Source organism: Pantherophis guttatus, chromosome 1 (assembly GCF_059756535.1).
Source record: "Pantherophis guttatus breed Tessera chromosome 1, ASM5975653v1, whole genome shotgun sequence".
Lineage (NCBI taxonomy): Eukaryota > Metazoa > Chordata > Lepidosauria > Squamata > Colubridae > Pantherophis > Pantherophis guttatus.
In genome coordinates, this window is record NC_142063.1 from 15,010,781 (window position 1) to 15,037,418 (window position 26,638).

General features: G+C 45.5%; 1 protein-coding gene across 5 annotated transcripts in view; it reads right to left on the reverse strand.

The window, feature by feature from the left end:
• Window positions 1-1,245: 1,245 nt before the first annotated feature.
• LOC117668613 (amyloid-beta A4 precursor protein-binding family A member 3-like) overlaps window positions 1,246-26,638 on the reverse strand; it is a 29,813-nt gene continuing 4,420 nt past the window's right edge. The window contains exons 2-12 of one of the 5 annotated variants that reach the window (XR_015734178.1): window positions 25,387-25,740; window positions 22,882-23,713; window positions 20,334-20,373; window positions 19,539-19,684; window positions 18,736-18,822; window positions 17,079-17,237; window positions 16,711-16,903; window positions 11,878-12,090; window positions 8,287-8,406; window positions 7,566-7,706; window positions 1,246-2,848 (exon numbers count right to left, since the gene is read on the reverse strand). Coding sequence is in view for 4 of the 5 variants with exons in the window: in XM_034422635.2 (XP_034278526.2) it covers window positions 2,777-2,848; window positions 7,566-7,706; window positions 8,287-8,406; window positions 11,878-12,090; window positions 16,703-16,903; window positions 17,079-17,237; window positions 18,736-18,822; window positions 19,539-19,684; window positions 20,334-20,373; window positions 22,882-23,713; window positions 25,387-25,700 (2,325 nt within the window). In the remaining variant the exon portion in view is untranslated. Of the gene's footprint in view, window positions 2,849-7,565; window positions 7,707-8,286; window positions 8,407-11,877; window positions 12,091-16,702; window positions 16,904-17,078; window positions 17,238-18,735; window positions 18,823-19,538; window positions 19,685-20,333; window positions 20,374-22,881; window positions 23,714-25,386; window positions 25,741-26,638 lie in introns of all 5 variants that reach the window. The other 4 variants (XM_034422635.2, XM_034422636.2, XM_087893743.1 and 1 more) reach the window with 4 other exon arrangements.

Below are 26,638 nucleotides of genomic sequence, written 5' to 3' on the forward strand. Positions count from 1 at the left end.
TTGTTCAGTGAATCAATGTGGATGTTAAATTATAGTAACATGATTATCGAGTGAATCTGACTTTCCCATTGACTTTGCTGTATTGAGCAAATCTAGCCTTTCTCTTTTTCCAAACTGATTTTTTTTTTTTTTTGGCTCCTATTATGGGAACCAGTAGGTTGTCCTATTCTTTAAAGCAGCAGCCTTGAGAAGTAAACCTCTTGGCAGAAGCTTGAAAAGAAAAGCAAGGTGTGTTTGTTGCTAGCCCCAATGCCAATTAACATTTCAAAACAGCTGTGTTGTTGCATCAGTTCCTCTCCTCACAGTTCGCACGCACGCAAAACCTATACAAATTGCATCCAGTGGCTCAGAGGCTTTGAAAGGAAACGATTCTTCCAATGTGTTAAAAGTATTATATTATCCGGAATTTGAAACATCGGGGTAGAGGGAAGGGCTCAAACAACAGAGGCTAATTTTGCCTTAGTTCACTGCAGTGCAATGTGTGAATTCAGCCACTGTGGTTTTTAACCATGGTTTATTATCAGGGGTGGGCTTCAGATCCTTTAGCAACGGGTTCGCTGCCCCATTGCCGGGTGGGCGTGGTCATGATGGGTGTGGCCTAGTCGGCCGCCTGTACCACGGCGGTGGGGTGAGGGCTTTTTCGCCCTCCCCAGGCTCCGGAGGCTTTCCTCAAGCCTCTGGGAGGGCAAAAACAGCTTCCCCCAAAGTCCGGAGGCCAGAAACAGGCCTGCTTCCGGACTTAGCTGTCCGGTATTTTAAATTTGTCTCAGCCAAATTATTTAATTCGTTTTTATTCTATTTTAAATTTTTGTATTTAGGTGTTTTATTCTGTGGCTGTTCACCGCCCTGAGTCTTTCGGGAGTAGGGCGGTATATAAATCCAATAAAACAAACAAAAACAAACAAACTTCCGGAACTGCCAGGAGGCCCATTTTTTGCCTTCCCAGAACCTCCGCGCAGCCCCTGCACTTACCTGGAATGATGAATGGGCTGCGTGAAGACTCCTGGGAGGGGAGGGGTGGGCGTGGCCAGCCACGGGTGGCATTTGGGGGTTTGCCGAACCCTAGCGATCCTTAGCTAGTGGATCACCCGAAAGCCTGCCAAACCCCCAGGAACCCACCCCTGTTTATTACGTAACAGAGAGGTCAGCAGATTGACAGACCCGAAGATAAGAGTCCCAGGGAAAAAAGAAAAAACCAGAATTCTACAAAATCACCCAAATATCATAAGAAAATATGGACAAGAATGCAAACACAACATGGTGGATTTTATTATTATTATTATTATTTGGAGGGGGAACTGGGAGCCAGGACATGAGTGTTGCTGACCCAGGCTTAGCACATACGGTAAAACAAACCAGAACTTAATGCAGTTTCTAAGACTTTCTAGACATTTCTGAAAGCTTTTGGAGAGACGTTTGCAATTCTGCTATTACTTTTAACATTTACAAAACAAGTTCAAACTTCAGCTGCCTGAGCAGTTAAGGCTGCTTAACGTGGATTGTCTTGCCAAAAGGTGTCAACTCTTACAAACTCTTCCCATTCTCCAATGAGAGCAAGAAGACGCTTTAAAACAGCAAATAATATTCATTTCTCTAATCTTTGGTGTGCGGAGAATAGAGTGACTTTTTTTTTTTTTTTTTAAAGAGCACTTAGTCCCACTTTTTCTCCCTCTCTGATCTGCTTTGGGAAATAATAATTTTAGTATTTTGGTCATCTCAAAGTTTGTATTAGTAGTTTAAATTTTAAAAAAAATCATACAATAGCTCTAAAGCAACTTATACAATTGTTAGCAGTATGTTGAAGTCCAGACACCAGGAGAGTTTGCTCTGATTTCTAAGGGGCAAAAGCCAGACTTGTATGACTGCAGAAATGAATTTTGGGAGTAGGATCCCACACTGCCAGGGAGAGTAGGCTATGTACCCCAATTCTTGCTGGGCAGAATCTTGTAAATTTGCCAGGAGATCTTGACAACGATGTCAAGGAACCTGATTCTGGACTGAACCACTTCAAAGAGCATTTACCAAATGCTATATTTTCGTATTTCCCTTCTTTTAAGGAAAAAAGGCTCTGTAAAAGAGAACAGCTTGGGAAATAAAGCTTACTTCCACCTGCTTTGCAATCTTTAGGACTTTAAAAAAATAATAATAAGGAATTCTTCCCAACCTGCACCATTTCTCTCCCCTGGAAGTGGTAGAGTCTAATCCACCCATTTTGGTTCAAGTCTCCCCTGCAAGTGGTAGAATCTAATTCAGCCACTTTAGTTCAGGTCTCCCCTGCAAGTGGTAGAGTCTAATCCACCCAGTTTAGTTCAGGTCTCCCCTGCAAATGGTACAGTCCAATCCACCCAGTTTAGTTCAGGTCTCCCCTGCAAGTGGTACAGTCCAATCCACCCAGTTTAGTTCAGGTCTCACCTGAAAGTGGTAGAGTCTAATCCACCCACATTGGTTCAGGTCTCCCCTGCAAGTGGTAGAGTCTAATCCATCCATTCTAGGTCAGGGTCAGCACAGTAGTGTAAGGTTCAATCTTCAATATCTCTTGCTTTCTAGTGTAGAAGCCAACCTCAAGCAATAGGCATAACCTCCAAGTTCACACCCCAGATAAATTGTCCCCAGCAAAGGAAACCAACAACAAACTTGGCTGGATGGTTCGTGCAGCAGAAACAGTCACGAAACTCTTGCGAATCTGGGGCACTGAGCCCAGAGGCCGGCTTCAGATTTGGGAGTGCAGCAAGCTTACGAAGCGGACACGGGAAGCCAGTGGCCAAGGCAGGGCCCATCAGAGGAAGATGGGTTGCTCCTGGCCAGTTAAAAGACGATAGGTGGAGGCTGGCATGGTTTTGATATGGACCTGCAAGGAAGGAGAAGTGCAACCAAGTCAGGGGGCATGTTTGAAGCTTAAGTAATGGCACACTAGGGTTCACATGGGGAGGCAGCAGTGGTGGGTTCCTCCCGGTTCGGTCCGGTTCGGCCGAGCCGGTAGCAGTGACAATATGACGTCACCGAACCGGTTCTTCCCCCCGCCCCCCCACCCCCCACCCCCCCACGTTATTCTTACCTTTTATTTGGTCCCACCCCCAATCTATTGCTGCCTCCTGAGTCCCAGCTGATGACTAGAGGGAAAAAAACTGTTTAAACTCTTGCCACGGGGCTTCAAAGGGCCCTCCTACAGCTGATCAGTGTTAAAAGCAAACAAATGAGTCGGGTCGTAAGTGCGAGGACTGGTCGTAAGTGCGAGGACCTTCCAGAAATGACTGACCAGCTAGCCATGCCCACCTAGTCACATGACCTCCAAGCCACACCCACAAAATAAGCCACACCCACAGAACCAGTAGTAAAAAAATTTAGAACCCACCTCTGGGAGGCAGGATGTTGCCTGGTCACAAAATGGCTGCCATATGTGTGATGATTTATATCAGGGGTCCCCAACTTTCTGGGTCAGCGAGGTGGTGGTGGAGGTGCCTTTAGGTGTGGGTGCATGGTGCCACGATTGTGCACGCAACGCAAATGAGGCCATGAGCGCCTGTGCGAAGCTCGGGTGAAGCGGTGAGCGCACACTCCCCCCATTCGTGCTAGGGTCGCTAGCGCTCGCACGATGCTTGCGGCATCACTAGTGCCGGCATGACGCTAGCGCGAGTGGGGTGCGCTGGTACCGATGCTAGCACCTGCATGACACTCACAGCATCGCTAACGCCCTCGCGACGCTAGCGTGAGTGGAGGGCGCACACGCGTGCACTGGCCAGCTACTCACGTGGCCCAGTGGCCAATAACCCACGGCCCAGTAATGGGCCGTGGCCCACAGGTTCACAGAATCACAGAACTGATCTGCATCAGTTTTTTTTCAAACTTGGCAACTTGGAAGATAGGCGGACTTCAACTCCCAGAATTCCCCAGCCAGCATTGCTGGCTGGGGAATTCTGGGATTTGAAGTCCACCTATCTTCCAAGTTGCCAAGTTTGAAAAACATTGGCCTATATTTACTGCAAAAGGTAAAGGAAGATCTGCCCATCTCATTCCTCTCTTCTCTTATCACACCCGTTTGAATTTGGATTTCCACGATTCGATTATTATACCCAACGAGAATTAGGCCGCATTCCAAGAATCCCTGCAAACTCTGGTTCCTTGACCCGGCCTGCTTCGAAGGGCTGGCCTCAATCTTGAAACCCTGTCCAAGTTTCTCTCTGTCCCAACTTCTCCTATAGAAAATCAAGGTGGAGTTCTTGGGTTTCTGTGCCTTGACTGGGCGACGGCTTGTCTAAGATACGCTTTAATATGGGTAGTCCTTGACGTACGGCCATTGGTTTAGTCGCCATTCAAAATTACGATGGCACTGAGAAAACTGGACATTTACGACTGTGGCAGGATCTCCGTGGTCATGTGATCAAAATCTGGACACTTGGCAACTGGAATGTATTTACGACGGTTGCAGACGGCCTAGCCTAAATGGTTTTTAATGGGATTTTTAAATTTTATAGACTTGGGGTTTTAAATTGGGAGGCCGATTGATTTAATCTCTTTTAATTATCTTAACTTTTGTATTGTATGTATTTTAATTTTGGCTGTTCACCGCCCTGAGTCCCTTTTGGGAGAAGGGCAGTATACAAATTAAATTAAATTAAATTTAAATTAATTAAATTAATTTTAAAAAATGTCCTGGGGTCATGTGATCATCACTTGCGACCTTCCCAGCCAGCTTCCAACCATTAAAAATCATTGGAGAAGCAGATTTGATTAATGACTATGTAATTCGTTTAACAACCATGGCAAACACATAAAATTGGGCCTGACTCACTTAATGGCTGCATGACTTAGCAATGGAAGTTCCAGTCCTAATAAGTCTACGGAGATTCTCAGTCATCCAGGTCATGGTTGTCCCAAAGGTGCTTTTTTCAAGAGGTAGCTGGATTTTCTTGTTTTTTTTTTTCTTTGAAGATGTTTCGCTTCTCATCCAAGAAGCTTCTTCAGCTCTGACTGGATGGTGGGGAATGGAAGGATTTATACTCCTTGCAGACAGCTGGTCATTTGCATCCTTTCTGAGAGTCGCTGAGGCCATTTGGAGGTTTATCTGTGTCCTCGGGGTCACCTGAGTAGTGCAAATGGGTGTGGAGCCTTCTTGGCTGCAGGATGTTTTCTGCCATGTCTCTTCACTGATGAAGGCAGGGGCAGGGCGTTGAGGATGAGTCTGGGTTGTCTGCCTCTCAAATTGAAGTGCAAATGGCCCCTGCAGGATCCTTGCTCTGGGTGTCAGCGTTTCAACGCTGGCATAGAGAGCAGAGGAGAGCGAGAGATAAACTCTGAAACTTTTGCCTGATAAATCCCTTTGAAGTCGGGTTGTCGTGGAAATGAGGGGAGGGGGCACATTCCTGGGAGATGACGAGAAAAGAAGTCTGAAGAATGACTTGGAAGATAGCCAATGAGAAGCCGAGATTTTGGGATCGGAAAGGGAGGGATTGGGGGGCAAAAGGTCAGTCTTGTCCGCGCGGAGTCATGATCCGGTGGCTGTGCTCAATTAAAGAAAGATTTCCTTAAAGATTGGCAGTTTGGAAATTCATTTAATTTTGAGATAGCATCGTAGTCTGACACTGGGGTCCTTGCTCTGAGCTTGGTAACATCGTCAGTCTTAACACTGATGATGTTACCTTGTTGGGTAATGAAACATCTGCAACCAAGTTCAGATAGCACCAAGGATCCCACAGTCTTCCTTCCTTCCTTCTGTTGTGGCCCGCCAGCGGCCTGCGTAGATTGTTGTTGATCCCGATGACAAGGAAGCTGGTGTGGTGTCGCGCCAGCAGCCTGTGCAGCCGGCGCTCAAGTCGGACAGCGAGGAGGCTAAAGATGTGGTGCCAGAGGCAGAAATTCAGCCAGGGCCTTCAAAACCTCCAGAGGCTCCTTTAAGTGCAGAGGATGAAGTCGAGGAGCCTCTTCTCAATGCACGAGCACGCAGAGCTGCCAAAAGGCAGGAGTGGTTCCTCAGGAGGAGGCCTCCTCGAGAGTAAGTCTTGGGGCTAATTGGCCACGCCCTTAGCCTATTTAAGTTTGCACACAGCTTGTAAAAGTTGCAGGAAACAACACACGTTTGCTCGATGATCATTGAAATCTGGATTTTCTTTGCAAACCTTGCTTCTGGGCTTTTTGCCAACTCTCCTAAGATTTTATCTTTTTGTGGAATTTCTGGCAAGTTGTTAAGGACGTTTTAGTTAACAGCCTGCATTTGTAAAAAAAAACCTATGTTTGGAAGTAAATTGAGTTTGGTTCATAGTTTGTGTGTGCTGCATTCTCTGGGATCCGTAGCTGAGGCAGAACACCTTCCTTCCTTCCTTCCTTCCTTCCTTCCTTCCTTCCTTCCTTCCTTCCTTCCTTCCCTTCTTTCTTTCTCTCCCTCTCTCCCTTCCTTCCTCTCTTCCTCCTCCTTGTCCCCTTCCCACAAATCTCATCCTCTTCTAACATTGATGATGTTACCTAGTTGGGTAATGAAATGTCTGCAAGGAACAATCAAGTTCAGAGATCCTTCTTTGTTTCTTCTTTCTTTCTTTCTTTCTTTCTTTCTTTCTTTCTTTCTTTCTTTCTCTTTCTGTCTGTCTGTCTGTCTGTCTGTCTGTTTCTTTTCTTTCTCTCTCGCTTCCTTCCTTCCTTCCTCTCTTCCTCCTCCTCCTCCCCCTTCCTACAAATCTCATCCTCTTCTAGCACTGATGATGTTACCTAGTTGGGTAATGATATCCGTTCGTACTCCCACACCTTCCAGCCCTAATTGTGGTTGCAGGTCAAGGAGTACTTGCAGCTCTTTCAGAAATTCCCCCAAATCAGCTCTAAAGGCCTTTATTGAGGCTCTGCTTCATTGGTTCAGCCTCAACCTGCACTTGCCATTTCAGCCGATCGATACAGCTCAGCTTCTCCTCCACTTATGACCACGATTGAGCCCCAAATTTATGTCAGTAAGCAAGACAGCTGTTGAGTTTTGTCCCCTTTTACAACCTTTCCTGTTAAGTGAATCACTGCATATTGTTACATTAGAACAGGAGTCTCCACCCTTGGCAACTTTAAGTCTGGAGGACTTCAACTCCCAGAATTCCCCAGCCAGCTTTGCTGGCTGGGGAATTCTGGGAGTTGAAGTCCTCCAGACTTAAAGTTGCCAAGGGTGGAGACCCCTGACTTAGAAGGTTGCAAAAGGGGATCACATGACCCGGGGACACTGCAAAGCACCCTAAATATGAACCAGTTGCCAAACATCCGAATTTTGATCACATGACCATGAGGTAGCTGCAACGATCGTTAAATGTGAAAAACCGGTCAAAAGTAACTTTTTTCAGTGCTGTTGAAAATTCCATCACTGAACAAATGGTTGTAAGTCGAGGACTTGGGTTTGCAATCAACCCCAGTTCCAAAAACCTTTTCACAAATTTGCTAAGGCAAGTGCGTCCGATTTTTTTTTGGTTTGAATTGTTTCTAATTCTCACCCAAGATTTCACACCGTGAAATCCTCAGGAAGAAAGAAGACAAGAGGAAGCCCGTTCAGTGTGGCTTTTTCACAATCAGCTTTTCACAACTAGAGAATCACGCTCTGCACGTACCTCGCTGACCGCTTGGCTCAGGATATGGATGATCTTTTCGTGCGGCATTGCCACCACGCTCTGCCCATTGATCTCAATGATGCGATGTCCCACGCGGACACCACCACGCTCTGCAATCCCACCACGCATGAGGCTACAGATCTGGGCACAGGGAAAAGTCCAATGTCAACTCGCAAAGCATCCCTGGCCCACTCTCGACTTGCCATAGGCAAGGGGGATGGGAAAACTGGTGAAGCAGCATGGCAGCCGAAAACAAAAGCACATTCCAGACATATCTCTCTCAAGGCTGTCTCCCAGGGTTATCCACAGTAGCCGGAGAGGAGTGATCTCTACAACCCATGAAATTGCTCCATTGGCGAATATGACTGATGACACACCCTGGGGGGAGGGGGCAAACAGGGTCTGGGTCGTACATTACGTGGGGTTGTTTCACTTGGAACATGCCAACATGAAGCTCCTAATAAATAACTTTTGAAACTTCAAATTTCTTTTGAAGCTTGGCTCGAGACTCATGATTTGATTAGGGCGTCCGTCGGAACCCTGACATCCAATTGTATGGCTGGCCATGCCCACCCGTGTGGCAAAGTTTTGCTCAGGCGCGCACCCCGATTTCCAAAACCTCACAGTTGATCCGATACGGAGCTACTTGTAATTTGGATTCCCTTTAAACAGTGCGCTTGGCTTACTTCTCTCAGCCCCCCCCCCCCCCCAAATTACTCACAATGCCATTTTCCACAGAGAATCCCAGAGGGTATTTTGTGCCGGGCCTTCGAACAATTGCTGTAGTGACAGGAGGGCAATGAACGATGCTGAGGATTACTTCAGTCTGGTTTTTCAAATCCTGAGAAGAAAGAAACCGTAAGTAAAGGCCTTTAGAGCTGATTTGGGGGAATGTCTGAAAGACTACAAATCCTCCTTGACCTACAACCGCATTAGAACTTCTATTGCTAAGTAATGGTGCAGTTTGGCAAGAGTGAAGTCAGAGTCCAAAACCCATGAAAGACACGTTGAAGTTCTTCTAAGCAGCTTCGTTCCTTGTTCCCCACCCATAGAGAGAAATCAAAACTACTTGCACTACAAAACATATACTCTGGAGCTATGAGGGAGGAGCTGTCTTCACCCTCTTTCTCTCACACAAACTCTCTAAACTGTGCTGTCTCTTGCTCCCCTGGAATGCAGCCCCTCATAATCTATCTCTCTTTTCGGGGGGAGGCTACCAATCTCGGGTACAAACATCTGGACAGTCCTTGAGGGCAACAATAAAATTCAGATCGTCCTCAATTTACAACCACAATTTCCGTTGCTAAGCAAGAAGTTGTCAAGTAAGTTGCCTCCCATCTTACGATTTTTCCCCCCACAGTTGTTAAGCGAAACACTGCCGTTGTTAAGTATCAGTTACCATATTTTTCGGAGTATAAGACGCACCTTTCCCCCCCAAAAAAGAGGGTGACAATCTGGGTGCGTCTTATACTCTGAACGTAGCCCCACCCAGCCTCTCAAACAGAGGTTTCAGAGGCTGAAAAAAGCCTCTGAAAGGAAGCTTCAGAAAAAAAGCCTCTGAAAGGAAGCTTCAGAAAAAAAGCCTCCGAAACGGAGCTTCAGAAAAAAAAGCCTCTGAAACGGAGGTTTCAGAGGCTGAAAAATAGCAAGGCACAGAGCTCACAACCAAGGAACCTGTTCCTAAAATTCACCTCTGGGAACAGCTAATTGGGGGTATTCCGGGAGGCCAATCCACCCACCAATCAACTTTTTTCTTATTTTCCTCCCCAAACATTAAGGTGCGTCTTATACTCCGAAAAATACGGTAAGCAAATCTGGCTTCTTCATTGACTTTGCTTGTCAGAAACCAGCTGGGAGGTTACAAATGGTGATCGCATCACCCAGGAGAGTGAAACCGTCAGAAGTACATGCCAGTTGCCAAGCGCCCGAATTTTGATCATGTGACCATGGGGGAATGTTACAATGGTCATAAGTATGAAAAACAGTCATAAGTCATTTTTTTTCAGTGCTGTTGTCACTTCAAATGATCACTAAACAAATGGTTGTAAGTCAAAGACTACCTATATTTCAGACCACCTGTCAACTCTGAAGCTGGCCTGACTGAGGCCATCTTGGAAGCTTCAGTGTTGCCACAATGGTGCTGAGGGATAGGGAGGGGGGGATTTGAGATAGCTGGGATTTTGTAGCCAAAACAAAATAGTTTCTCTTGGGAACCAAGGACAGTCTCACAACTGGTCGGAGGAAGGAGGAGTGATGTCACCAGGCAACCAGACGGCGGTGTGATTGGACCATGTGATTGTTTTGAGAAAGTGACGTTTACTTTTAATTAGGTGAAAACCGCAGGAACCTTCAGAGTCGATTTTCACCAGATCTGTGCCAATATGATATATCCAATAAAGCTATTCTTTGAGGAATTCACCTGCCTTGGAGTTTTGCTTGCCATGGGTGTATTACTTGGCACCCTGACACTAGCTGTATGTCAGACCACCTATCTAATGGTCTCCTGTTTCACTCAAGGCACAACTGACCTGGCTCAAACCATCCTACTTTGGACATATGATACAATGATCTAACTCTGGAGTAAACACTGATGGTAGGAAGGAGAAGAGGTTGATTAGCAATAAATGGATGGACTTAAGAGTGGTGATGGGGAGCAGTGTGGTGGCCTAAGGGTGGAGCTCTCGCCTCACCATCAGGAAGCTGTGAGTTCGATCCTAGGCAGCGGCAAGTATTTCTCTCTCTGGGCACAATAAGAAAATATCTGTTGTGAACTCAGCTTAGGCATCAGGAAGGGCATCCAGCCAGTAAATGCTCGGCTCCATTCAGTCGCCCCGACTCCATCCCTACGCAAGGGATTACAGGATTGTTTAAAGGGGAAAAAAAAGTTACAATGGTGATGGGGCCCCTATTGGAATCATATGGGGATAGATCCTCCTGGAGAAGGAAACTACATTTCATCATATTTTTGCTGAAAACTGACATTTACTTCCGGTTTTTGGCAAAACCAGCCTATAATGCACAACTGGTTTGTTTAATGACCACGGCATTTGCTTAACAACTGCCACAAAAATTATAAAATCGGGTCATTCATGCGTGTGACCTTTAAATTGTCATGAATTATGATCCCAATGGAGCCTGGCCAGTCGTAAGTCAAGGACTACCTTTATTTTGCTTCCACAAGACCTAGAAGAGATCATCAGCCGCGATCTTTGATCTCCTGGAAATTATGCTCCACACTTGGCTTTTCTAGCACGTATTCAGCCTGGGAGCAACAACAATTTTACAATCTCTTTTGCGTGCCAGACAAACTGGTTTGAGTTCAAAAGCTAAGCAGGGCTGGGTCTAATTAATATGTATGTGGGTGGGTAATATTTATTATGGCCAAAAGACCTAAATAGGACATAATGAGTTGGCAGATAAGAGAAAATCCCAGGGCTGGAGGCTAGACTCAGATGTTAAAAAAGGATATTCTAGAAAAAAAAGAAGAAGAATGTCAGAGCACATCTATAGAGATATGATTTGCCAAGTCCTTTCTTCTAGGACATGAGTCTCCAAACCTGGTACTTTTAAGACTTGTGGATTTCAACTCCCAGAATTCCCTGGGAGCTATGCTTGCTGGGGAATTCTGGGGGTTTTAGATTACAGATTACAGATTAACAGAGTTGGAAGGGATCTTGTAGGTCATTTAGTCCAACCCCCCCCAAGCAGAAGAGTACACCATTTCTGACAAATGGTGGTCCAATCTCCCCTTGAAAGCCTCCAGTGATGAAGCTCCCACAACTTCTGAAGGCAACTTCTGTTCCATGGGTTGATTATTCTCACCGTCAGAAAATTTCTCCTTATTTCTAGATTGAATCTCTCCTTGATCAGTTTCCATCCATTCTTCCTTGCCTGGCCTTCAGGTGCTTTGGAGAATAGCTTGACTCCCTCTTCTTTGTGGTAACCCCTGAGATATTGGAAGACTGCTATCATGTCTCCTCTGGTCCTTCTCTTCACCAGACTAGCCATGCCCAGTTCCTGCAACCGTTCATCACAGACCCCTGTTCTATGGTATTTTTGCCAGGAAAGCGAAATGAACACGCTCACATGATTCCCCAGAGATTGAAAGAATCCTAAAATCACACTGTTGGAAGAGAATCTAGAGGTCATCTAGTTAACTCCCCCCGTTCTCTGCCAGATGCTCATCTGATTACTGAGAATCCAGCCTTGATTTGAAGACCTCTAGCTTGACTTGAAGGCTTCTTTCTCTTTTATTCTGAAGCAAAAAAGTAATAAATATTCTCTTACAATAATCAGAGCCTGGCTTTCTCACCCGTATGATGTTCTGGCACGAGGCGAGGGGAAGCCCCACCAGGCTCGTTCCATTGATGGACATGATGCGGTCTCCAATGCTCAGCTTGCCGGATCGCTCGGCTGCTCCCCTGTGCATCAGGTTTGCAATGACCACGGTGGGAAGGATGGATCCCCAACCAGATTCCACAATCACCACGCCCAGGATCTCGCCCTTCTGTTTGGAGATGACGACCTGTATGGAGACACCGAACGGCAGAGGAGAGATCTATTGGACTGAAAGAGAGAGGGATCAAGTGTTTCATATCCTTTAGGGTGCCCTTGAAATCTATCACTTACTTTCCCTACTGGTTTGCAAATGTGAGCGCGCACGTCCACGCATGAGGCCAGCCTTCTGCGCATGGGCTTTGCTGGCGCGTGTGCCTTCTGCACCTGCGCCCAGACACAAAAATGTGCCTAAATAGGATGGCATAGAGCTGGGGCAGGTGGGCGGGTCCACCCGCGATTTCTGCTACCGGTTCGGGCGAACCTGCTGAATACCACCTCTGCCTCCAAAGCACTGTTTCTCAACCTTGGCTATTTGCAGACGTGTGGACTTCAACTCAATTCTCAACTGAGAATTCCTCAGCCAGGTTGGGGACTGTCGGAAGTTATGACAAACGCCTCAAAAACTGCTTTTCTGGTTTTGAAATTCCAACTTAGGCCTCTCTCTTTCCAGAGCCACATGATCATATTTTAGACATTCAGCAAGCAGCCCACAGCTGATTTTGTGGGAAACCAGCATTATTTCCAGTTTCCATCAAAAAAGGGTCCATAGCGAACAATGGGTTTGCTTAACAATTGTGGCATTTGCTTAACGACGACCACAAAAATGGTCATGAAAACAGGTCCAGGCACATGGTGATCCACTTTATAACTGTCACAATTTACAACCATCATTCCAGGCTTAATTATGGTTTGTTAAGTCGAGGACTACCTGTAGAGCTGATGGAAGTTGAGAACAGACGTACGTGCTTCCAAATCTTATTATTATATACAGGTAGTCCTCCACTGATATCAGTTCATTTAGTGACCGTTCAAAGTTACAACGGCACTGAAAAAGGTGACTTAACACCGTTTTTCACATTTACGACCACTGTAGCATCCCCATGGTCACATGATCAAAATTCAGATGCTTGGCAACTGGTTCATATTTGCAACCGGTTGCACTGTCCCAAGGTCATGTGATCAGTTGTTGCGACCTTCTGCCAAGCAAAGTCAATGGGGAGTCCAGATTCACTTAACAACCATGTTACTAACTTAACCAATGCAATGATTCACTTAACAACTGTGGCAAGAAAAGTTGTAAAATGGGGCAAACTCGCTTAACAAATGTTTCACTTAGCAACATAAATTTTGGGCTCAATTGTGGTCGTTTACCCGAGGACTACTGTATCTGTCCAGAACAGGGGATAAGGAAGGGGATTCTTTTAATCTCCTGTGGCTGCAGGGACTTTTTAAAAAATAAAAAAAGCCAATTGGTGGATAAAAATGCCAGATCTAGTCTGGACATCTGGCTGACTGTCCAACAAACCTCAATATGAATAACTATAATATAACAACTCTATGGGAACAGAGTTGAAAAATGGTCCAGAATGAACACGTTAAAATACTGTGGGATTTCCAAATTCAAACTGATAAAGAGTGTTGGCACATAACACACAAGATTTAACGATGGCTGAAAAGACAAAAGTGTGGAAAATGTTATGTGGCAATACCAGGGGATAGTGGAATAAAAGACAAAGAATTGGTGGAGATCACAAAGCATCAAGACCTGACAATCAAAGTTGAAAGATTATGGCATAAACCAGATACGGTGGTCCCAAGTGGTTATCAGTACCATGCCCAAAAAATCCCAAAAGTCTTTTTTCAAAAGGCAACTGGACTTTCTTGGGTTTCGGGAGAAGATTTTTGGCACAACCAAAAGGATGGTTGAGAATCTCCACAGATATATCAAAAATTCTTGGATGGCACTTAGAAAAATCTGCATATTGACAATATTTCCATTGTCAATGGCAAAAGGCTAAATTGCTTGAATCCACACACATATACTATGCCAGTGCTTTACAACATCCTAGGTTGTTGGGAAGAACTCAACGCAAGTAAAGGTCAGTGCCAGCTAAAGGACTGGCGGCCCTGACTTCACCTTGCTCCGTATATAATTGAATTTATATATTGAATTTATATACTGCTTGACCTCCTAAGAGATTTAAGTGTGTGTGTGTGTGAAACCAGATATGTTAAACATAGCAAAGGCTTAACATAGCTATTTTAGCACGTACTTGGTTTTTTTGTAAAAAACAAAAACAGGAAAATATCATGCAACTGAAAATACTTTGTGCAACTGGAAATCAGCAATTTGTCATAGATTTCAGAAGCTCTGGGGACAGAGAACAAGAAATTGCAACCAACCGCAACAGAGAAGGTGGGTTCCATGTTTTCGTTTTGCTGTTCACGTTTTGGCCTGACAAACCAGAGTATTTCCGCTGCAGGTTGGGACATGATTTCTTTGTCCCAATGAGTCTTCCTTCCCCCCACCACCACTGAAAGAAAATATGTCTATTGCTGCTTAAACCTCTTTGTCTTTGTTTCACCCACTTTAGGAAAGCATTCTTTTCTTTGAAAAAAATAACATGCTGAGAAGAAAAACAAAAAAAAATGGGTAAAGTTTAAAAAAAATCCAGGAGATGAATTGTTCTGAGGAGAATATTCTGGTTTTTCAGGACAAGACTAATTGGTCTGTTCCAGGGAGATTTGTAGCTTTTTGGATATTACTCTTCCAGAACCACTTCCTATATCAAGAACATTTATAGCCAGAAAACTGTCAAATCACTCCCTCCGGGGTTAAATTTCATGGTCTGGGAAAAAGATGGAACATTCTAGAGAATCCTGGCATGGTCTCAGCCTGGGCAAAATGGAGGCAGCCAATTGAACAACTTAAAGGATCTTCTATTGGCTATATATTGTGATGGTGAACCTATGGCACACGTGCCACAGGTGACACGCGGAGCCATCTCGGTGGGCATGCAAGCTCAGCTCCGGCACACTGATTTTTGGGCCTTCTGGGCCCACCAGTTGGCAAATGGGACATTTCCGGCATTCGGAGGGCCTCCAGGGGGTGGGGAAGGCTGTTTTCGCCCTCCCCAGCCCCCTAGAAAGGCTCTGGAGCCTGGGGAGAGTGAAAAATGGGTCTACCGGGCCCACTGTGCCATCACGTGCCGAAAGCAGGGGGAGCGTTGGGGGGTTGCGCACACACGCGTGGAGAGCATAGAATTATGGGTGTGGGCACACGCGCGCGTGACCCCCCCTGCGCTCCCCTTGCTTGTGGCACGCAATGGCAAAAAGGTTAGCCATCACTCGGCTATAAGGATCATTTTTTTTTTTGTCCATTAATATTATTGGAATACCTTACCATAAAATGTGACACAATAAAGGAAGTCCTCCACTTACAAAAGTAATGGGGCCTGCCCATTATGGTCATAAGTCACGATGGTTGTAAAGCAGGTCACCCACATGACTGGCCTGATTTTATGAACCTTTTTTTTTTATGAGCGTCGTTCAATGAAACAATTGTTTGCTATGGGCCACTTTTGCTGAAAATCGGAAGTAAATGCCAGCTTTCGACAAAAAACATTATGTGGCCATGTGGTCGATGCTGCAAATAGCTGTAAATGTGGTTTGGTTATCAAATGCCCAAAATGCCTGTCACATGGCTACAGGGTGTGTATGTGTGCCCACTGATGACCGGTCATACGTCAGTGACTACTTACAGATCTTTCCCAAGGTTTATCAAATCGGGTACATTTTATATACCCACTTTGGCAGGGGTGGGCAACTATAGTCCTTTCATGACCTGTGGACTTCAATTCCCAGAATTCCTGAGCCAGCAAGGCTGGCTCAGGAATTCTGGGAGATGAAGTCCACAGATCATGAAATGGCCCATACTTGAGGCACAGAGTTGGGGATTTTCCCATTTTCCATTCACTACAACCCTCAGCAGGCCGCCTTTTCAAAAACAACCATTTTACAGTCTTGGTTTTTTCTTGTGTATCTGCCTGAAATCAAGGGTGGGCTTCAAAAATTTTAGAAAGGGGTTCTCTGCCCGGTTGCTGGGTGGGCATGGCCATGGTGGGCGTGGCCTAGTCGGCCTCCTGCACCATGGGGGGGCACTTTTGCCCTCCCCAAGCTCCGGAGGCTTTCCTCGAGCCTCCAGGAGGGCGAAAACAGCCTCCCTAGGCTCTAGAGGCCCTCTGGAACTTCCGGTAGGCCCATTTTTTCGCCCTCCCTGAGCCTCCATGTGCGCCCTGCACTTACCTGCATCCAAAACGGGCCGTGTGGGGACACCTGGGAGGGGCAGGGTGGGCGTGGCCAGCCAAGAGTGGGATTTGGGGGTTCTCCAAACTGCACAGAATCTTAGCTAGAGGTTCTTCCAAACCCCTGCGAACCCCCAGCAGCCCACCCCTGCCTGAAATGCAGCTAAACAGCAAGACAATGGAAATAATGAGCTTCCTGCCAACAAAAGCTCAATGGGTGTGCCAGACTACAGCTTCCATCATTCCAGCCAGCTCCAGGCTGTGTATATGTGTGTGTGGTATGTGTGTGTATTGTGTCATGGAGTTATAGTCCAATGCACCCAGCAAACCAGGTCAAGACAAACATTAATGGAGATTGAGTGGCCTGCCAAACCACTGACCAATTCTAAGACCCAACAGAGGGGAGCATCCAAGATGGGTAGCCATTTCCTCTGTGGTGGGTATGTGGTTCCAATGCTCTCCACCTCTAGCAAAACACCTCCTCTCCATTCTTACTTCCTTACAGTTCTCTTGCTTGGAGAAGTGAGCCAGGTCTCCGTTATATAGCTCCTCTCCTTCGATCAGGCCAGGATCCTTCTCATCATCGTTCTGGTCTGGCACGGAGCCAAGCTGGCTGGGGTCAATGCCACTGGCCCGCAGGAAGTGCTGGTAAGCCACGCTAAAGACCTGCCCAATGGCTTGGGCTATCAGCTGAGCCTGTAGGACAGGAAGCAGCAAATGACAAGCATTTCTACAGTTACAGGACTAGCTTCTTTCCAACTGTGCAATTACTCTGACAAAACAAGATCTAATCTAATCTAATTGAGGCAGCAGTGCACATCTGAACTCTGATTTTCAGCATTGTCCACCACCGACATCTCCCCACACTCACGTCAGACGAGTGGAACACGTGGCAGATCATTTTGTACAGCTGTTTTTCGGTGGAAGCATCTGCCCGGCGAGGGAGCTTCCGACGGGCCATGAGCACCACGATGTTCCCAATGTCAGCAATGTAGGAGATGGTCTGGAGGGGGTGATCCATCATGGTTTCCTAAGGTGGCCAGAAGGAGACCAGGAAAGAAAGAAAGAAAGAAAGAAAGAAAGAAAGAAAGAAAGAAAGAAAGAAAGAAAGAAAGAAAGAAAGAAAGAAAGAAAGAAAGAAAGAAAGAAAGAAAGAAAGAAAGAAAGAAAGAAAGAAAGAAGCATTGAAGTGACAGGTTGCCATTTCACAGAATATTCTCCAATTGTTCTGTAAAATATTCTCAACTGTGTCCTCTGGATGTGCTGAACTACAGCTCACATCATCCTCTGCCAGGCTGGCCTCTATGCCTGTTGCAGGAGGCCCCAGTTCATTGTTCGACAGCTTGATTCAGAGAATGTACTGACACAAAAATCTCAAGTGATGTGTCATTTTCCAGAACTGACATAAAAATCACATTGTTGTAAAATTGAATTAAAATATCTGTGTGTGTGTGTGTGTGTGTGTGTGTGTATTTTCCATACACATACAACAGAGATAGACAATTATGGTGCCAATACACTCCCAGACACTGCTTGTGATTGATTTGATTTTAGAACAGGTAGTCCTTGATTTTGGGTGCTTGGCAACTGGCTTACATTTATAACCAGTTGCAGTATCCTGAGGTCATGTGATAATCTTTTGAGATTTTTTTCCCCAGCAAAAAACACCCATTGGATAAGCTGGATTCAGACTTACTAGCACTAGCACTACCACTTAGACTTATATACTGCTTCATAGTACTTTACAGCCCTCTCTAAGCAGTTTACAGAATCAGCATATTTGCCCCCAACAATCTAGGTCCTCATTTTACCCACCTCGGAAAGATAGAAGGCTGTGTCAACCTTGAGCCTGGTGAGATTCGATCTGTCAAACTGCTGGCAGCCAGTGATCAGCAGAAGTAGCCTGCAGTACTGCACTCTAACCACTGCCCCACCACGGCTCACCGCGGCTTACAACCACATGTTTCACTTAACGGCCACGTGATTCGCTTAACAACTATGGTGACTTGCTTAATGGCTGTCATAAAACAGTCATAAAATCAAGTCTGGTCTCATGGTGACTCAACTTACAACCTCAACAACTTGCAAGCAAAATTCCAGGCTCAACTGTGATTGTAAGTTGAGGACTACCTGTACTGTAAAGATTGCAATTATTATTATTTTTTTTAAGTTATTATGCCCAAAGGAAAAGTGCAATTCCTTCCTGTCAGCCTGTCCCCAGTCATTTTGTGAGAAGGCAACCCCTCAGTAGCCATTTTGAGAACATACCACAACACATTCTCAACATTTCCGACAGCCTGCCACCCCATCTAAAAAAAGTGATATAGCTAAATGAACCACCAGGAACTATCCTGTAGGGAGGGAACAATGGCATAGATTCATCTGTGGGTCTTCTGGCTAAGGAATGCTTTGTGAGTGGCCATCCTCCCGCAACCCCAAAGCAGCCATTTTGGGCCTTGTCCACTAGACATGATCTCAAATGGAGGCAGCAGGATGAATGCTTCTTGAGCAGGCAGTTGTCAATGCACCTGTGTGTCAGCACTGAGGACCTTGATCCGTTGAGTGGAGACAAAGAGATCTACTTCGGTCATTGGTTGGGATTCTCCTTCAGGAGCCTGGATTGCAAGGAAAACAAGTAAAGGAAAGAGGTCAGGATTGGAGAGAAAGCAGGTTAAGGCCCCAATAGATCTGGCCTAATTTAGCCCAACATGGCCGACCAAAGACACAAAGCCCAGATCAGCGTGGTACAACTCAATCATCCTGTTCGCCACTGTAATGCTCCAGTGACTGCACCGAAAAGGTACGCTGCTCTTGAACATGGAGGCTCCATTTTGCTGCAACTGGAACAGAGCCCCCTTTTCTTCTATGTAACTGAGTACAAGCAGTCCTCGACTTACAACAGTTTGTTTAGTGACCGTTCGAAGTTACATCGGCACTGAAAAAAGTGACTTATGATTGTTTTTCACACTTGCGGTTGTTGCAGCAGTCACGTGATTAAAGTTCAGAAGGTTTGCAAGTGACTCATATTTATGACGGTTGCAGTGTCCTGAAGCCGAGTGATCACTTTTTTGACCTTTTTCGACCTTCTGACATGCAAAGGCAGAAGTGGGGAAGACAGATTTACTTAGCAACCATGTTATTAACCTAACAACTGCAGTGATTCCATAACAACCGTGTCAAGAAAGGCCGCGAAATGGGGCAAAACTCACATCTGTCTCGCTTAGCAACAGAAATTTTGGGCTCAATTGTGGTTGTAAGTTGAGGACTACCTGTAGATGTAGCTCTCAAGGTTCCCCCTTGGTGTCACATCCCTGCTGTTCCCCCTTCCCACCTTAATCCTATCCACGGCTTCCTGGGCCTGAGCCATGCGAATGCTTGTGGACGGGTTTTTCTCGGAGACCAGCTGCGTGGAGCCCAGATATTTGGCTCCAAAGATCACCCCTTCCAACAGATCTTCGGGATCACAGGGACCTGGGACTGAGACATACAGAAAAGGCTTGTTTAATAACATCATCATTGTCATCACCATTATCACCAAAAGGTACCATATGTAGCATATGTTAACAACATCCCTACGAGGTAGGTTAGATTGTGATAGAAGTGCCCCCAAGTTCCATAGGGAACCTCTGTGGCTGGGGAGGAATTAGAATCAGGGTCTCTTTGCTGTTAATCCAGCACCTTACTTTCTATACCTGATTGGCTCTTGGATTGAGAGGGAGGAACTGGGCCAAATTCAGCCAATGAGCTTCTGTGGCTGAGGAGGGACTAGTATCCGGATCTTCCCACTCTTAATCTGTCTCCTTCCCACTACACCTGATTGGCTCTTGGGATGAGAGGGAGGGACTGGCCAAAGTAAGCCAATGAGTTTCTGTAGAACCTAGGTCTCCCTGCTGTTAGTCCAGCACCTGCCCTTCTACACTTCATTGGCTCCTGGACTGAGAGGGAGGGACTAGCCCAAAGTTAACCAATGACTTCTGTAGTTGAAGAGGAACTAGAAACTGGGTCTCCAGTGCGCTAGTCCATTTTGTTCTCCAGTACATCTGATTGGCTCTTTGGGCTGAGAGAGAGGGAGGGGCTGTCCCAAAATTCACATGACATAATAAATCAATCAAAATTCTTCACTTACCATCTTTATAAGGTGGGAAAGATGACACATTGCCTTTATTCTGTTATAGAAAGAGGAAAGGGGAAAAAGAATTGGCTTTGTAAAGCCGGGGAGGAGATCTTAATTATTTATTTATTTATGAAATTTATCTGACCACCTGAAACCAACTAGACTCTTACAACTTTACATAATAAAAACGGGATGCAAAATCAGAATAAAATTACTTAACTAACTAACCTCAAAGGCTAAAAATTGAGAATTACAGAAATCAATCCAATGAATCCCCTTCAAACTCTGGATGCCTAATATTTTGTTTTAGAAATTTGATCTAAGCATATTTTACTGTAAAGCTAGATAAACCTTGATTCCTGGTGTCAGCATCTATGCTGTTTTCTTGATATTTCCCCCTGCCTTCTTCTGATTTTTTTAAACTCTCCAGTCTAGCTAAGAGCACTGGAATTTTTTAGAGGATTCTCATTAAAGTTGTCAGCACTTCAAGCTGCAGTTACTCTAGTGCTGACATAAGAAGGAGAAACGGAGGCGTCTGGAAAGGGACGTTTGACTTTTCACCCACTTATTTTCCCTGGAGATAATATCCCCTAGGAGATAGGATGGGAGGGGGGAAATTCCTTTGAGCTGGAGTAGATTAGGGGTAGAATGACTTGGAAGATGGCCAATGAGTGCAGGGGAGTGGGGAACGGAAAGGGAGGGTTTGGGGGCTGGAAGTCAGTGTTGGCTTCGATGGAGTCGGGTTTTAGAATGCCGTGCTTAATAAATAGAAGTTTTTCTTCAAAGATTTAGTTTGAAATGCAATTTATTTGAGACGACCTCGAAACTTGACAAAAGTATTAATTAGGCCCAACCCTGCTTAACATCTGGGATTAGCCAAGGTTAGCTATGTACTAATCATTTTATTGCAAGCACATCGTAATGTCTTTGTGCAACTGATGCAAACTATATAATTTATGTTGTTGTGTCATGATGTCACAATGCATACCTGATATCACTGGGGTTTTTACTGTAAGGCGATCAGTCTAACCCAGAGGTCTTCAAACTTGGCAACTTTAAGACTTGTAGACTTCAACTCCCAGAATTGAGTTGAATGGCTGGAGAATTCTGGGAGTTGAAATCCACAAGTCTTAAAGCTGCCAAGTTTGGGGACCTCTGGTCTAACCAGAAGGCAGTTTATACTAAACTTCTGGAGACAATCTCCCAGATTATTTGGTTTGTGGCAGGATGTAATGAATGCATAAAATTATTAAAGTGGTGCCTCTCAACTATTGTGCATGATCCTTAACTTAAGACCGCTAACTGCACAGATAAGAGAAAGTGGGAAGGCAAAGATGCCGCTAATACAGGTAATCCTCAAATTACGACTACAATTGAGCCCAAAATTTATGTTGCCAAGTGAAACATTTGTTAAGTGAGTTTGCCCCATTTTACGACTTTTCTTGCCACAGTTGTTAAGTGAATTATTGTATTTATTAAGTTAGTAACACGGTTGTTAAGTGAATCTGGACTCCCCATTGACTTTGCTTGTCAGAAGGTCACCAAAGCTGATCATGTGACTCTGGGACACTGCGGCCGTCATAAAGATGAACCACTTGCCAAGCATCCGAAATTTTGATCATGTGACCATGGGGATGCTGCAACGGTCATAAGTGTGAAAAACGGTCATAAGTCAGTTTTTTCAGTGCCTCTGTAACTTTGAACAGCCACTAAATGAACTGTGGTAAATCGAGGACTACCTGTATTTGAATTGCAGCTTGATAAATCAGTCTCATGATTTCTACATCCAAAGGAGGATATATACAGATAGTCCTTGTTTTGCGACCAGTCGCTAAGCAACCATCTGAAGTTATAACGGACCTCCTTCAACCCGATTCTTAAATTCTGAGGCCCACCCACGGTCACATGACTGAATATCAGGCACTCAGCAACGGATCCACATTTATGGCCATTTATAGTGTTCCATAGTCACATGACGGAATTTTATGATGGTTTTGCCCCAAACCATCATTTTTGTTCTTCAGAAAAACAGGCCCATAGTGAAGCATTGGTCATAAAATCAAGTCCTTCACAAAGGTCACAATCAGAAGGCTGTGAGTTCGACCCTAGGTAGAGGCAGATATTTCTCTCTCTGGGCATGATGACAATATCTCTGCTGAATATAACTCTGCATTGGCGACAGGAAGGGCATCCGGCTAGTAATCACTCAGCTCCATCCAGTTGCCTAGACTCCACCCCACAACGGATTATGGCGTCATTAAAAGATGATGATGACCGTATAACTTTTCAATCAACAGGATTCACACAACAAAGAACAAACCAAGACCAAACCAAAGAAAACCACATTGTGGTTTTACGACAATTTCATAACCCCATCAATGCAAACCAAGCTTGGTTAAACAAGCCACAGCAGCGTTTGCGCGTGGTGCTAAGCCATAAATCCATGGTTTGCAACAACCCACCAGGTGCCAAGGTCATCACCCACCAGGTCAAAAAAGTCATCAAGGGCCCTTGATGACTTTCAGAGCAATGTGTGAACATTGTCCTGCAAGATACTCACCACCGGATCGGAGGTGGGACAGGAATCCTCCATGCGGTTCAGGGCAGGTTCCCCCACTGGATCTGAGGAGCCTTCCCAGCTGCGGGCCTCCAAGTTGGAGTCAGAAGAGGTAGCTGCTTCTAAGCCAGTGGATTCTTTTAGGAGCCTCGATCTGGACCTACGTCCTTTCCTTCTTCTCTCTTCCAGATCATCACAGGCAGGTTCTGGAGGGAACTTTCCTGGAGCCACAGCCGTTCCTTCAACTTCCATTTTCATCACATCTGAGTGGGCCAGGGCTATCCGGTCATCCTCCTCCTCCTCCTCCATGGAAATGCCCCCTTCGTAATGGAGGAGACTGAGCAGGTTCTCCTGGTTGGTTTCTGAGGAAAGTAATTCTCCGCTTCTCTGTCCTTGGACAGATCTCAGGAGGTGCTGAGCGGCTGCCCGAAGGCCCTGCCCTGTAGCCACATGGAGTAGAGAAGGGACAACTTTGTCTGGAGATCCCTGGAAGTCCTCAGGATGCTCAAGGAGGGGTCTCCTGTCTCCATCTCCTAACCCGTGGCTTTCCTCGCTGTCAGAGGCAGCCAAGAGGTCATCTTCAGAAGTGGGCAACTTGTCATGGAAGCCAGGGTTAAGTCTCTGCAGTCGGGCAAAAAGCTGTAAGAAGTCGGGCTGGTCAGCCTCTGGAATCTCCTCTTCCACATCCTTCTCCTCTAGCTCCTTCAGAATTTCACTCTGGTCAATAGCGATCTTGAGGTCACTCTCTACCTCTGAGGAGACTTGGTCTGGCTTGGGTGTCCAGCATATGTTCTCTTCCTGAGCTGAAGCTTTGGCACCCTCCTCCATACCATTCCTGTTGAGGAAACCTAAACTTTTAACGTTTCTCCAAGTCACAAAAGAGGCTGCCTGCCCCAGGAACAAAATATATTCGTATTCATATTCATTATATATAAATTGTGGGCCTTCACCACTGGAGGTTTTTAAGAAGGGACTGGACAGCCACTTGTTTGAAATGGTATAAGGTCTCCTGCTAAAGAAGGGGGCTGGAATAGAAGACCTAGGGGAGACATGAAAGCGGTCTTCCAATATCTCAAGGGCTGCCACAAAGAAGAGGAAGTCAAGCTATTCTCCAAAGCACCTGAGGGGAGGACAAGAAGCAATGGGTGGAAACTAATCAAGGAGAGAAGCAATTTAGAACTAAGGAGAAATTTCCCGACAGTGAAAACAACTTCTGGAGGCAAGTGGAACAACAACTCGCCTCCAGAAGTTGTGAATGCTCCAACACTGGAGGTTTTTAAAGAAGATGTTGGCTAACCATTTGTCTGAAGTAGTGTAGGGTTTCCTGCCTAAGCAGGGGTTTGGACAAGAAGACCTCCAAGGTCCCTTCCAACTCTATTCTATCTCATCAAGTCATAATTTGCTTTAACTATGCTTTGTTGGACCGGCTGCACTGGTTGTTTGCATAAAACTCTGAGCCACAGTGAGCAATTTGAAGATTAACATGGGGAGCTCCTTCTCAATTGTAGAAATGAAGAGGGATAGTTTCTCCCATTTTTGAAACAAGAAATATACAAGATGCACCGAGAATCCATTTACGTTGTCCAATTGTCAACTTCCATGTACTAGAGGTGTGTGTGTGGGTGTGTGTAGATGGATGGATCAATCTATCCATCCACCCACCTACCCACCCACCCATCTGTCTAACCATCCCGGGGGTCCCCAACCCCTGCTCCGCATCCCAGTGCTGGGCCGCAGCCCATTCAGAACTGGGCTGCGGAAGTGTTGCACAAGTGCACATGCGACGCTGCATTTGTGAAAGCAGCGTGTGCCAACGAAATCATCTCCTCCTCCACCCACCCACCGCCTCCCACAGTCCACTGAGCCGTAAAGATTGGAAACCGCTGATTCATCTGTTGTGGCCCAGCAGCGGATCTGGCAGCAGATTCGGACAGTGAGGAGGTTGGGGATGGGTCAGTCCTGGAGTCTGGGGAAGGCTCTGTGGCGGGCTCTACATCGAAAGCAGAGAGGGGGCCAGGGCCGTATGCCAGTTATTAGCTGCCTTTGGAGTCAGACATCAGTGAGGCAGACGAACAGCTGGAGCTGTTCCCAGTGTGCGCATATGCAGAGTTGCCAGACGAAGGGAACAGCTAAAGAACAAGGGTCGACTTGGGAGTAAGGCCACAGGTGGACGATGAATAGCCCCTCCAGTGAAAGGGGAGTGGAGTTTGCAGGAGACAATTAGTTCATTCCTGCATTCTTACCAAGTATTGCGGTGTCTGAATGATATCGTCCTGGCCACTCGCCAAGCCTGATAAAGGTCGGTAATTGTGAACTATCTTGAAAGACTGTGGGAGAGGAAAGACTTTGCTGGAGAGGAATTCACTGTAAATTAAATAAAAGGGGTTTATCGAGACGAGGACTTGGCTTCGTGCTGCTGGGGAAGCTTAGGTCACTATAGCAGGAAAACATAGATAAATTATTTATTATTTATTTTATTAACTCTGAAAGAGAAGAGAGACTGTTTACCTGGAGATCTCAGGATCCAAAGAAGTGATATCTTGTGGTTCTGAGCTTCTTTTGGATTCACCGTCCCCATCCAGGCCAATCCTGATCTCTTCTGCTCTGGGGTAGCAGGGATCTGAATCCAGATCTGGAAGGTTCAGGAGAACCTGGTTGTCATCAAGAGAAGTGGGCAGTTGTTGGATAATGGAAGCATCTTCTCCAGAATCAACAGGACCCTCAATCTCATCTTCCAAATCCGTGGAGGGAGGCACTAGAGATTCTGAGGGGTTCCCAAACTCCTCAGTTACATCTTTCTTAACCTCCATGCCACTGTCCATCGTGATCGCTCCTCCAGGTCACGACAACAATGACCCTACACTTGGAAACAAAATGGGAGTGTGTAATCTTGGACTCAGGTAAAAGTCAGGAGTTTTCAGCTTCATTCCTTTTCTCACAGGACATCACTTTCAGGGGGTGGGAGAGAAATCAGTCATTCTTCTGAAGGCATGGTGGGGCAGGACTCAGGGTAGTTAAGTACAGGGAGTCCTCGACTTATGACCGCTGATTCAACCCAAAATTTCAGTTGCTAAGTGAAACATTTGTTAAGTAAGCTTGCCCCGTTTTACAACCTGTCTTGCCACAGTTGTTAAGTTGGATCACTGTAGTTGTTAAATTAGTCAAAATTGTCGTGAAGAGAATCTGGCTTCCCCATTGACTTTGCTGGTCAGAAGGTTGCAGAAGAGAATTACGTGACCCCGGAGACACTGCAACTGTCATAAATATGAGTCAGTTGCCAAGTATTTGAATTCTGATTATAGGACCCATGAGGATGCTGCAACAGTTGTGTGAAAAATGTGATAAGACACTTTTTTCAGTGCTGCCGTAACTCCAAGGGGTCACTGAATGAACTGTTGTAAGTTGAGGATTTACCTGTACTTCAAAGGAGGGACTTAAACTGTTCAGGTAAGAGGCAGGCTATTTCTGAACAGAGTTTAGTGTTCTTTAGAGCAGGGGTCTCCAACCTTGGCAACAGGGTGGATAAAAATCAATGATTTTTTTAAAAAAATTAAAAAAAATCAGATTTTTTTGATTTTTATCGAATTTATTTTAATAAAAAACTTTTGGGGTAAAAATCTATCGTAAAATAGTTTTCTATTTAAGATACATAAATAATTTAATTTATTCAGCATGAAATGGAGCTTAGTTATGTAGCATGAGGCTATATATTCTGCAACACTGGGACTATCGGTGAGTCAACAGTGGGTCAAAGGAGTAG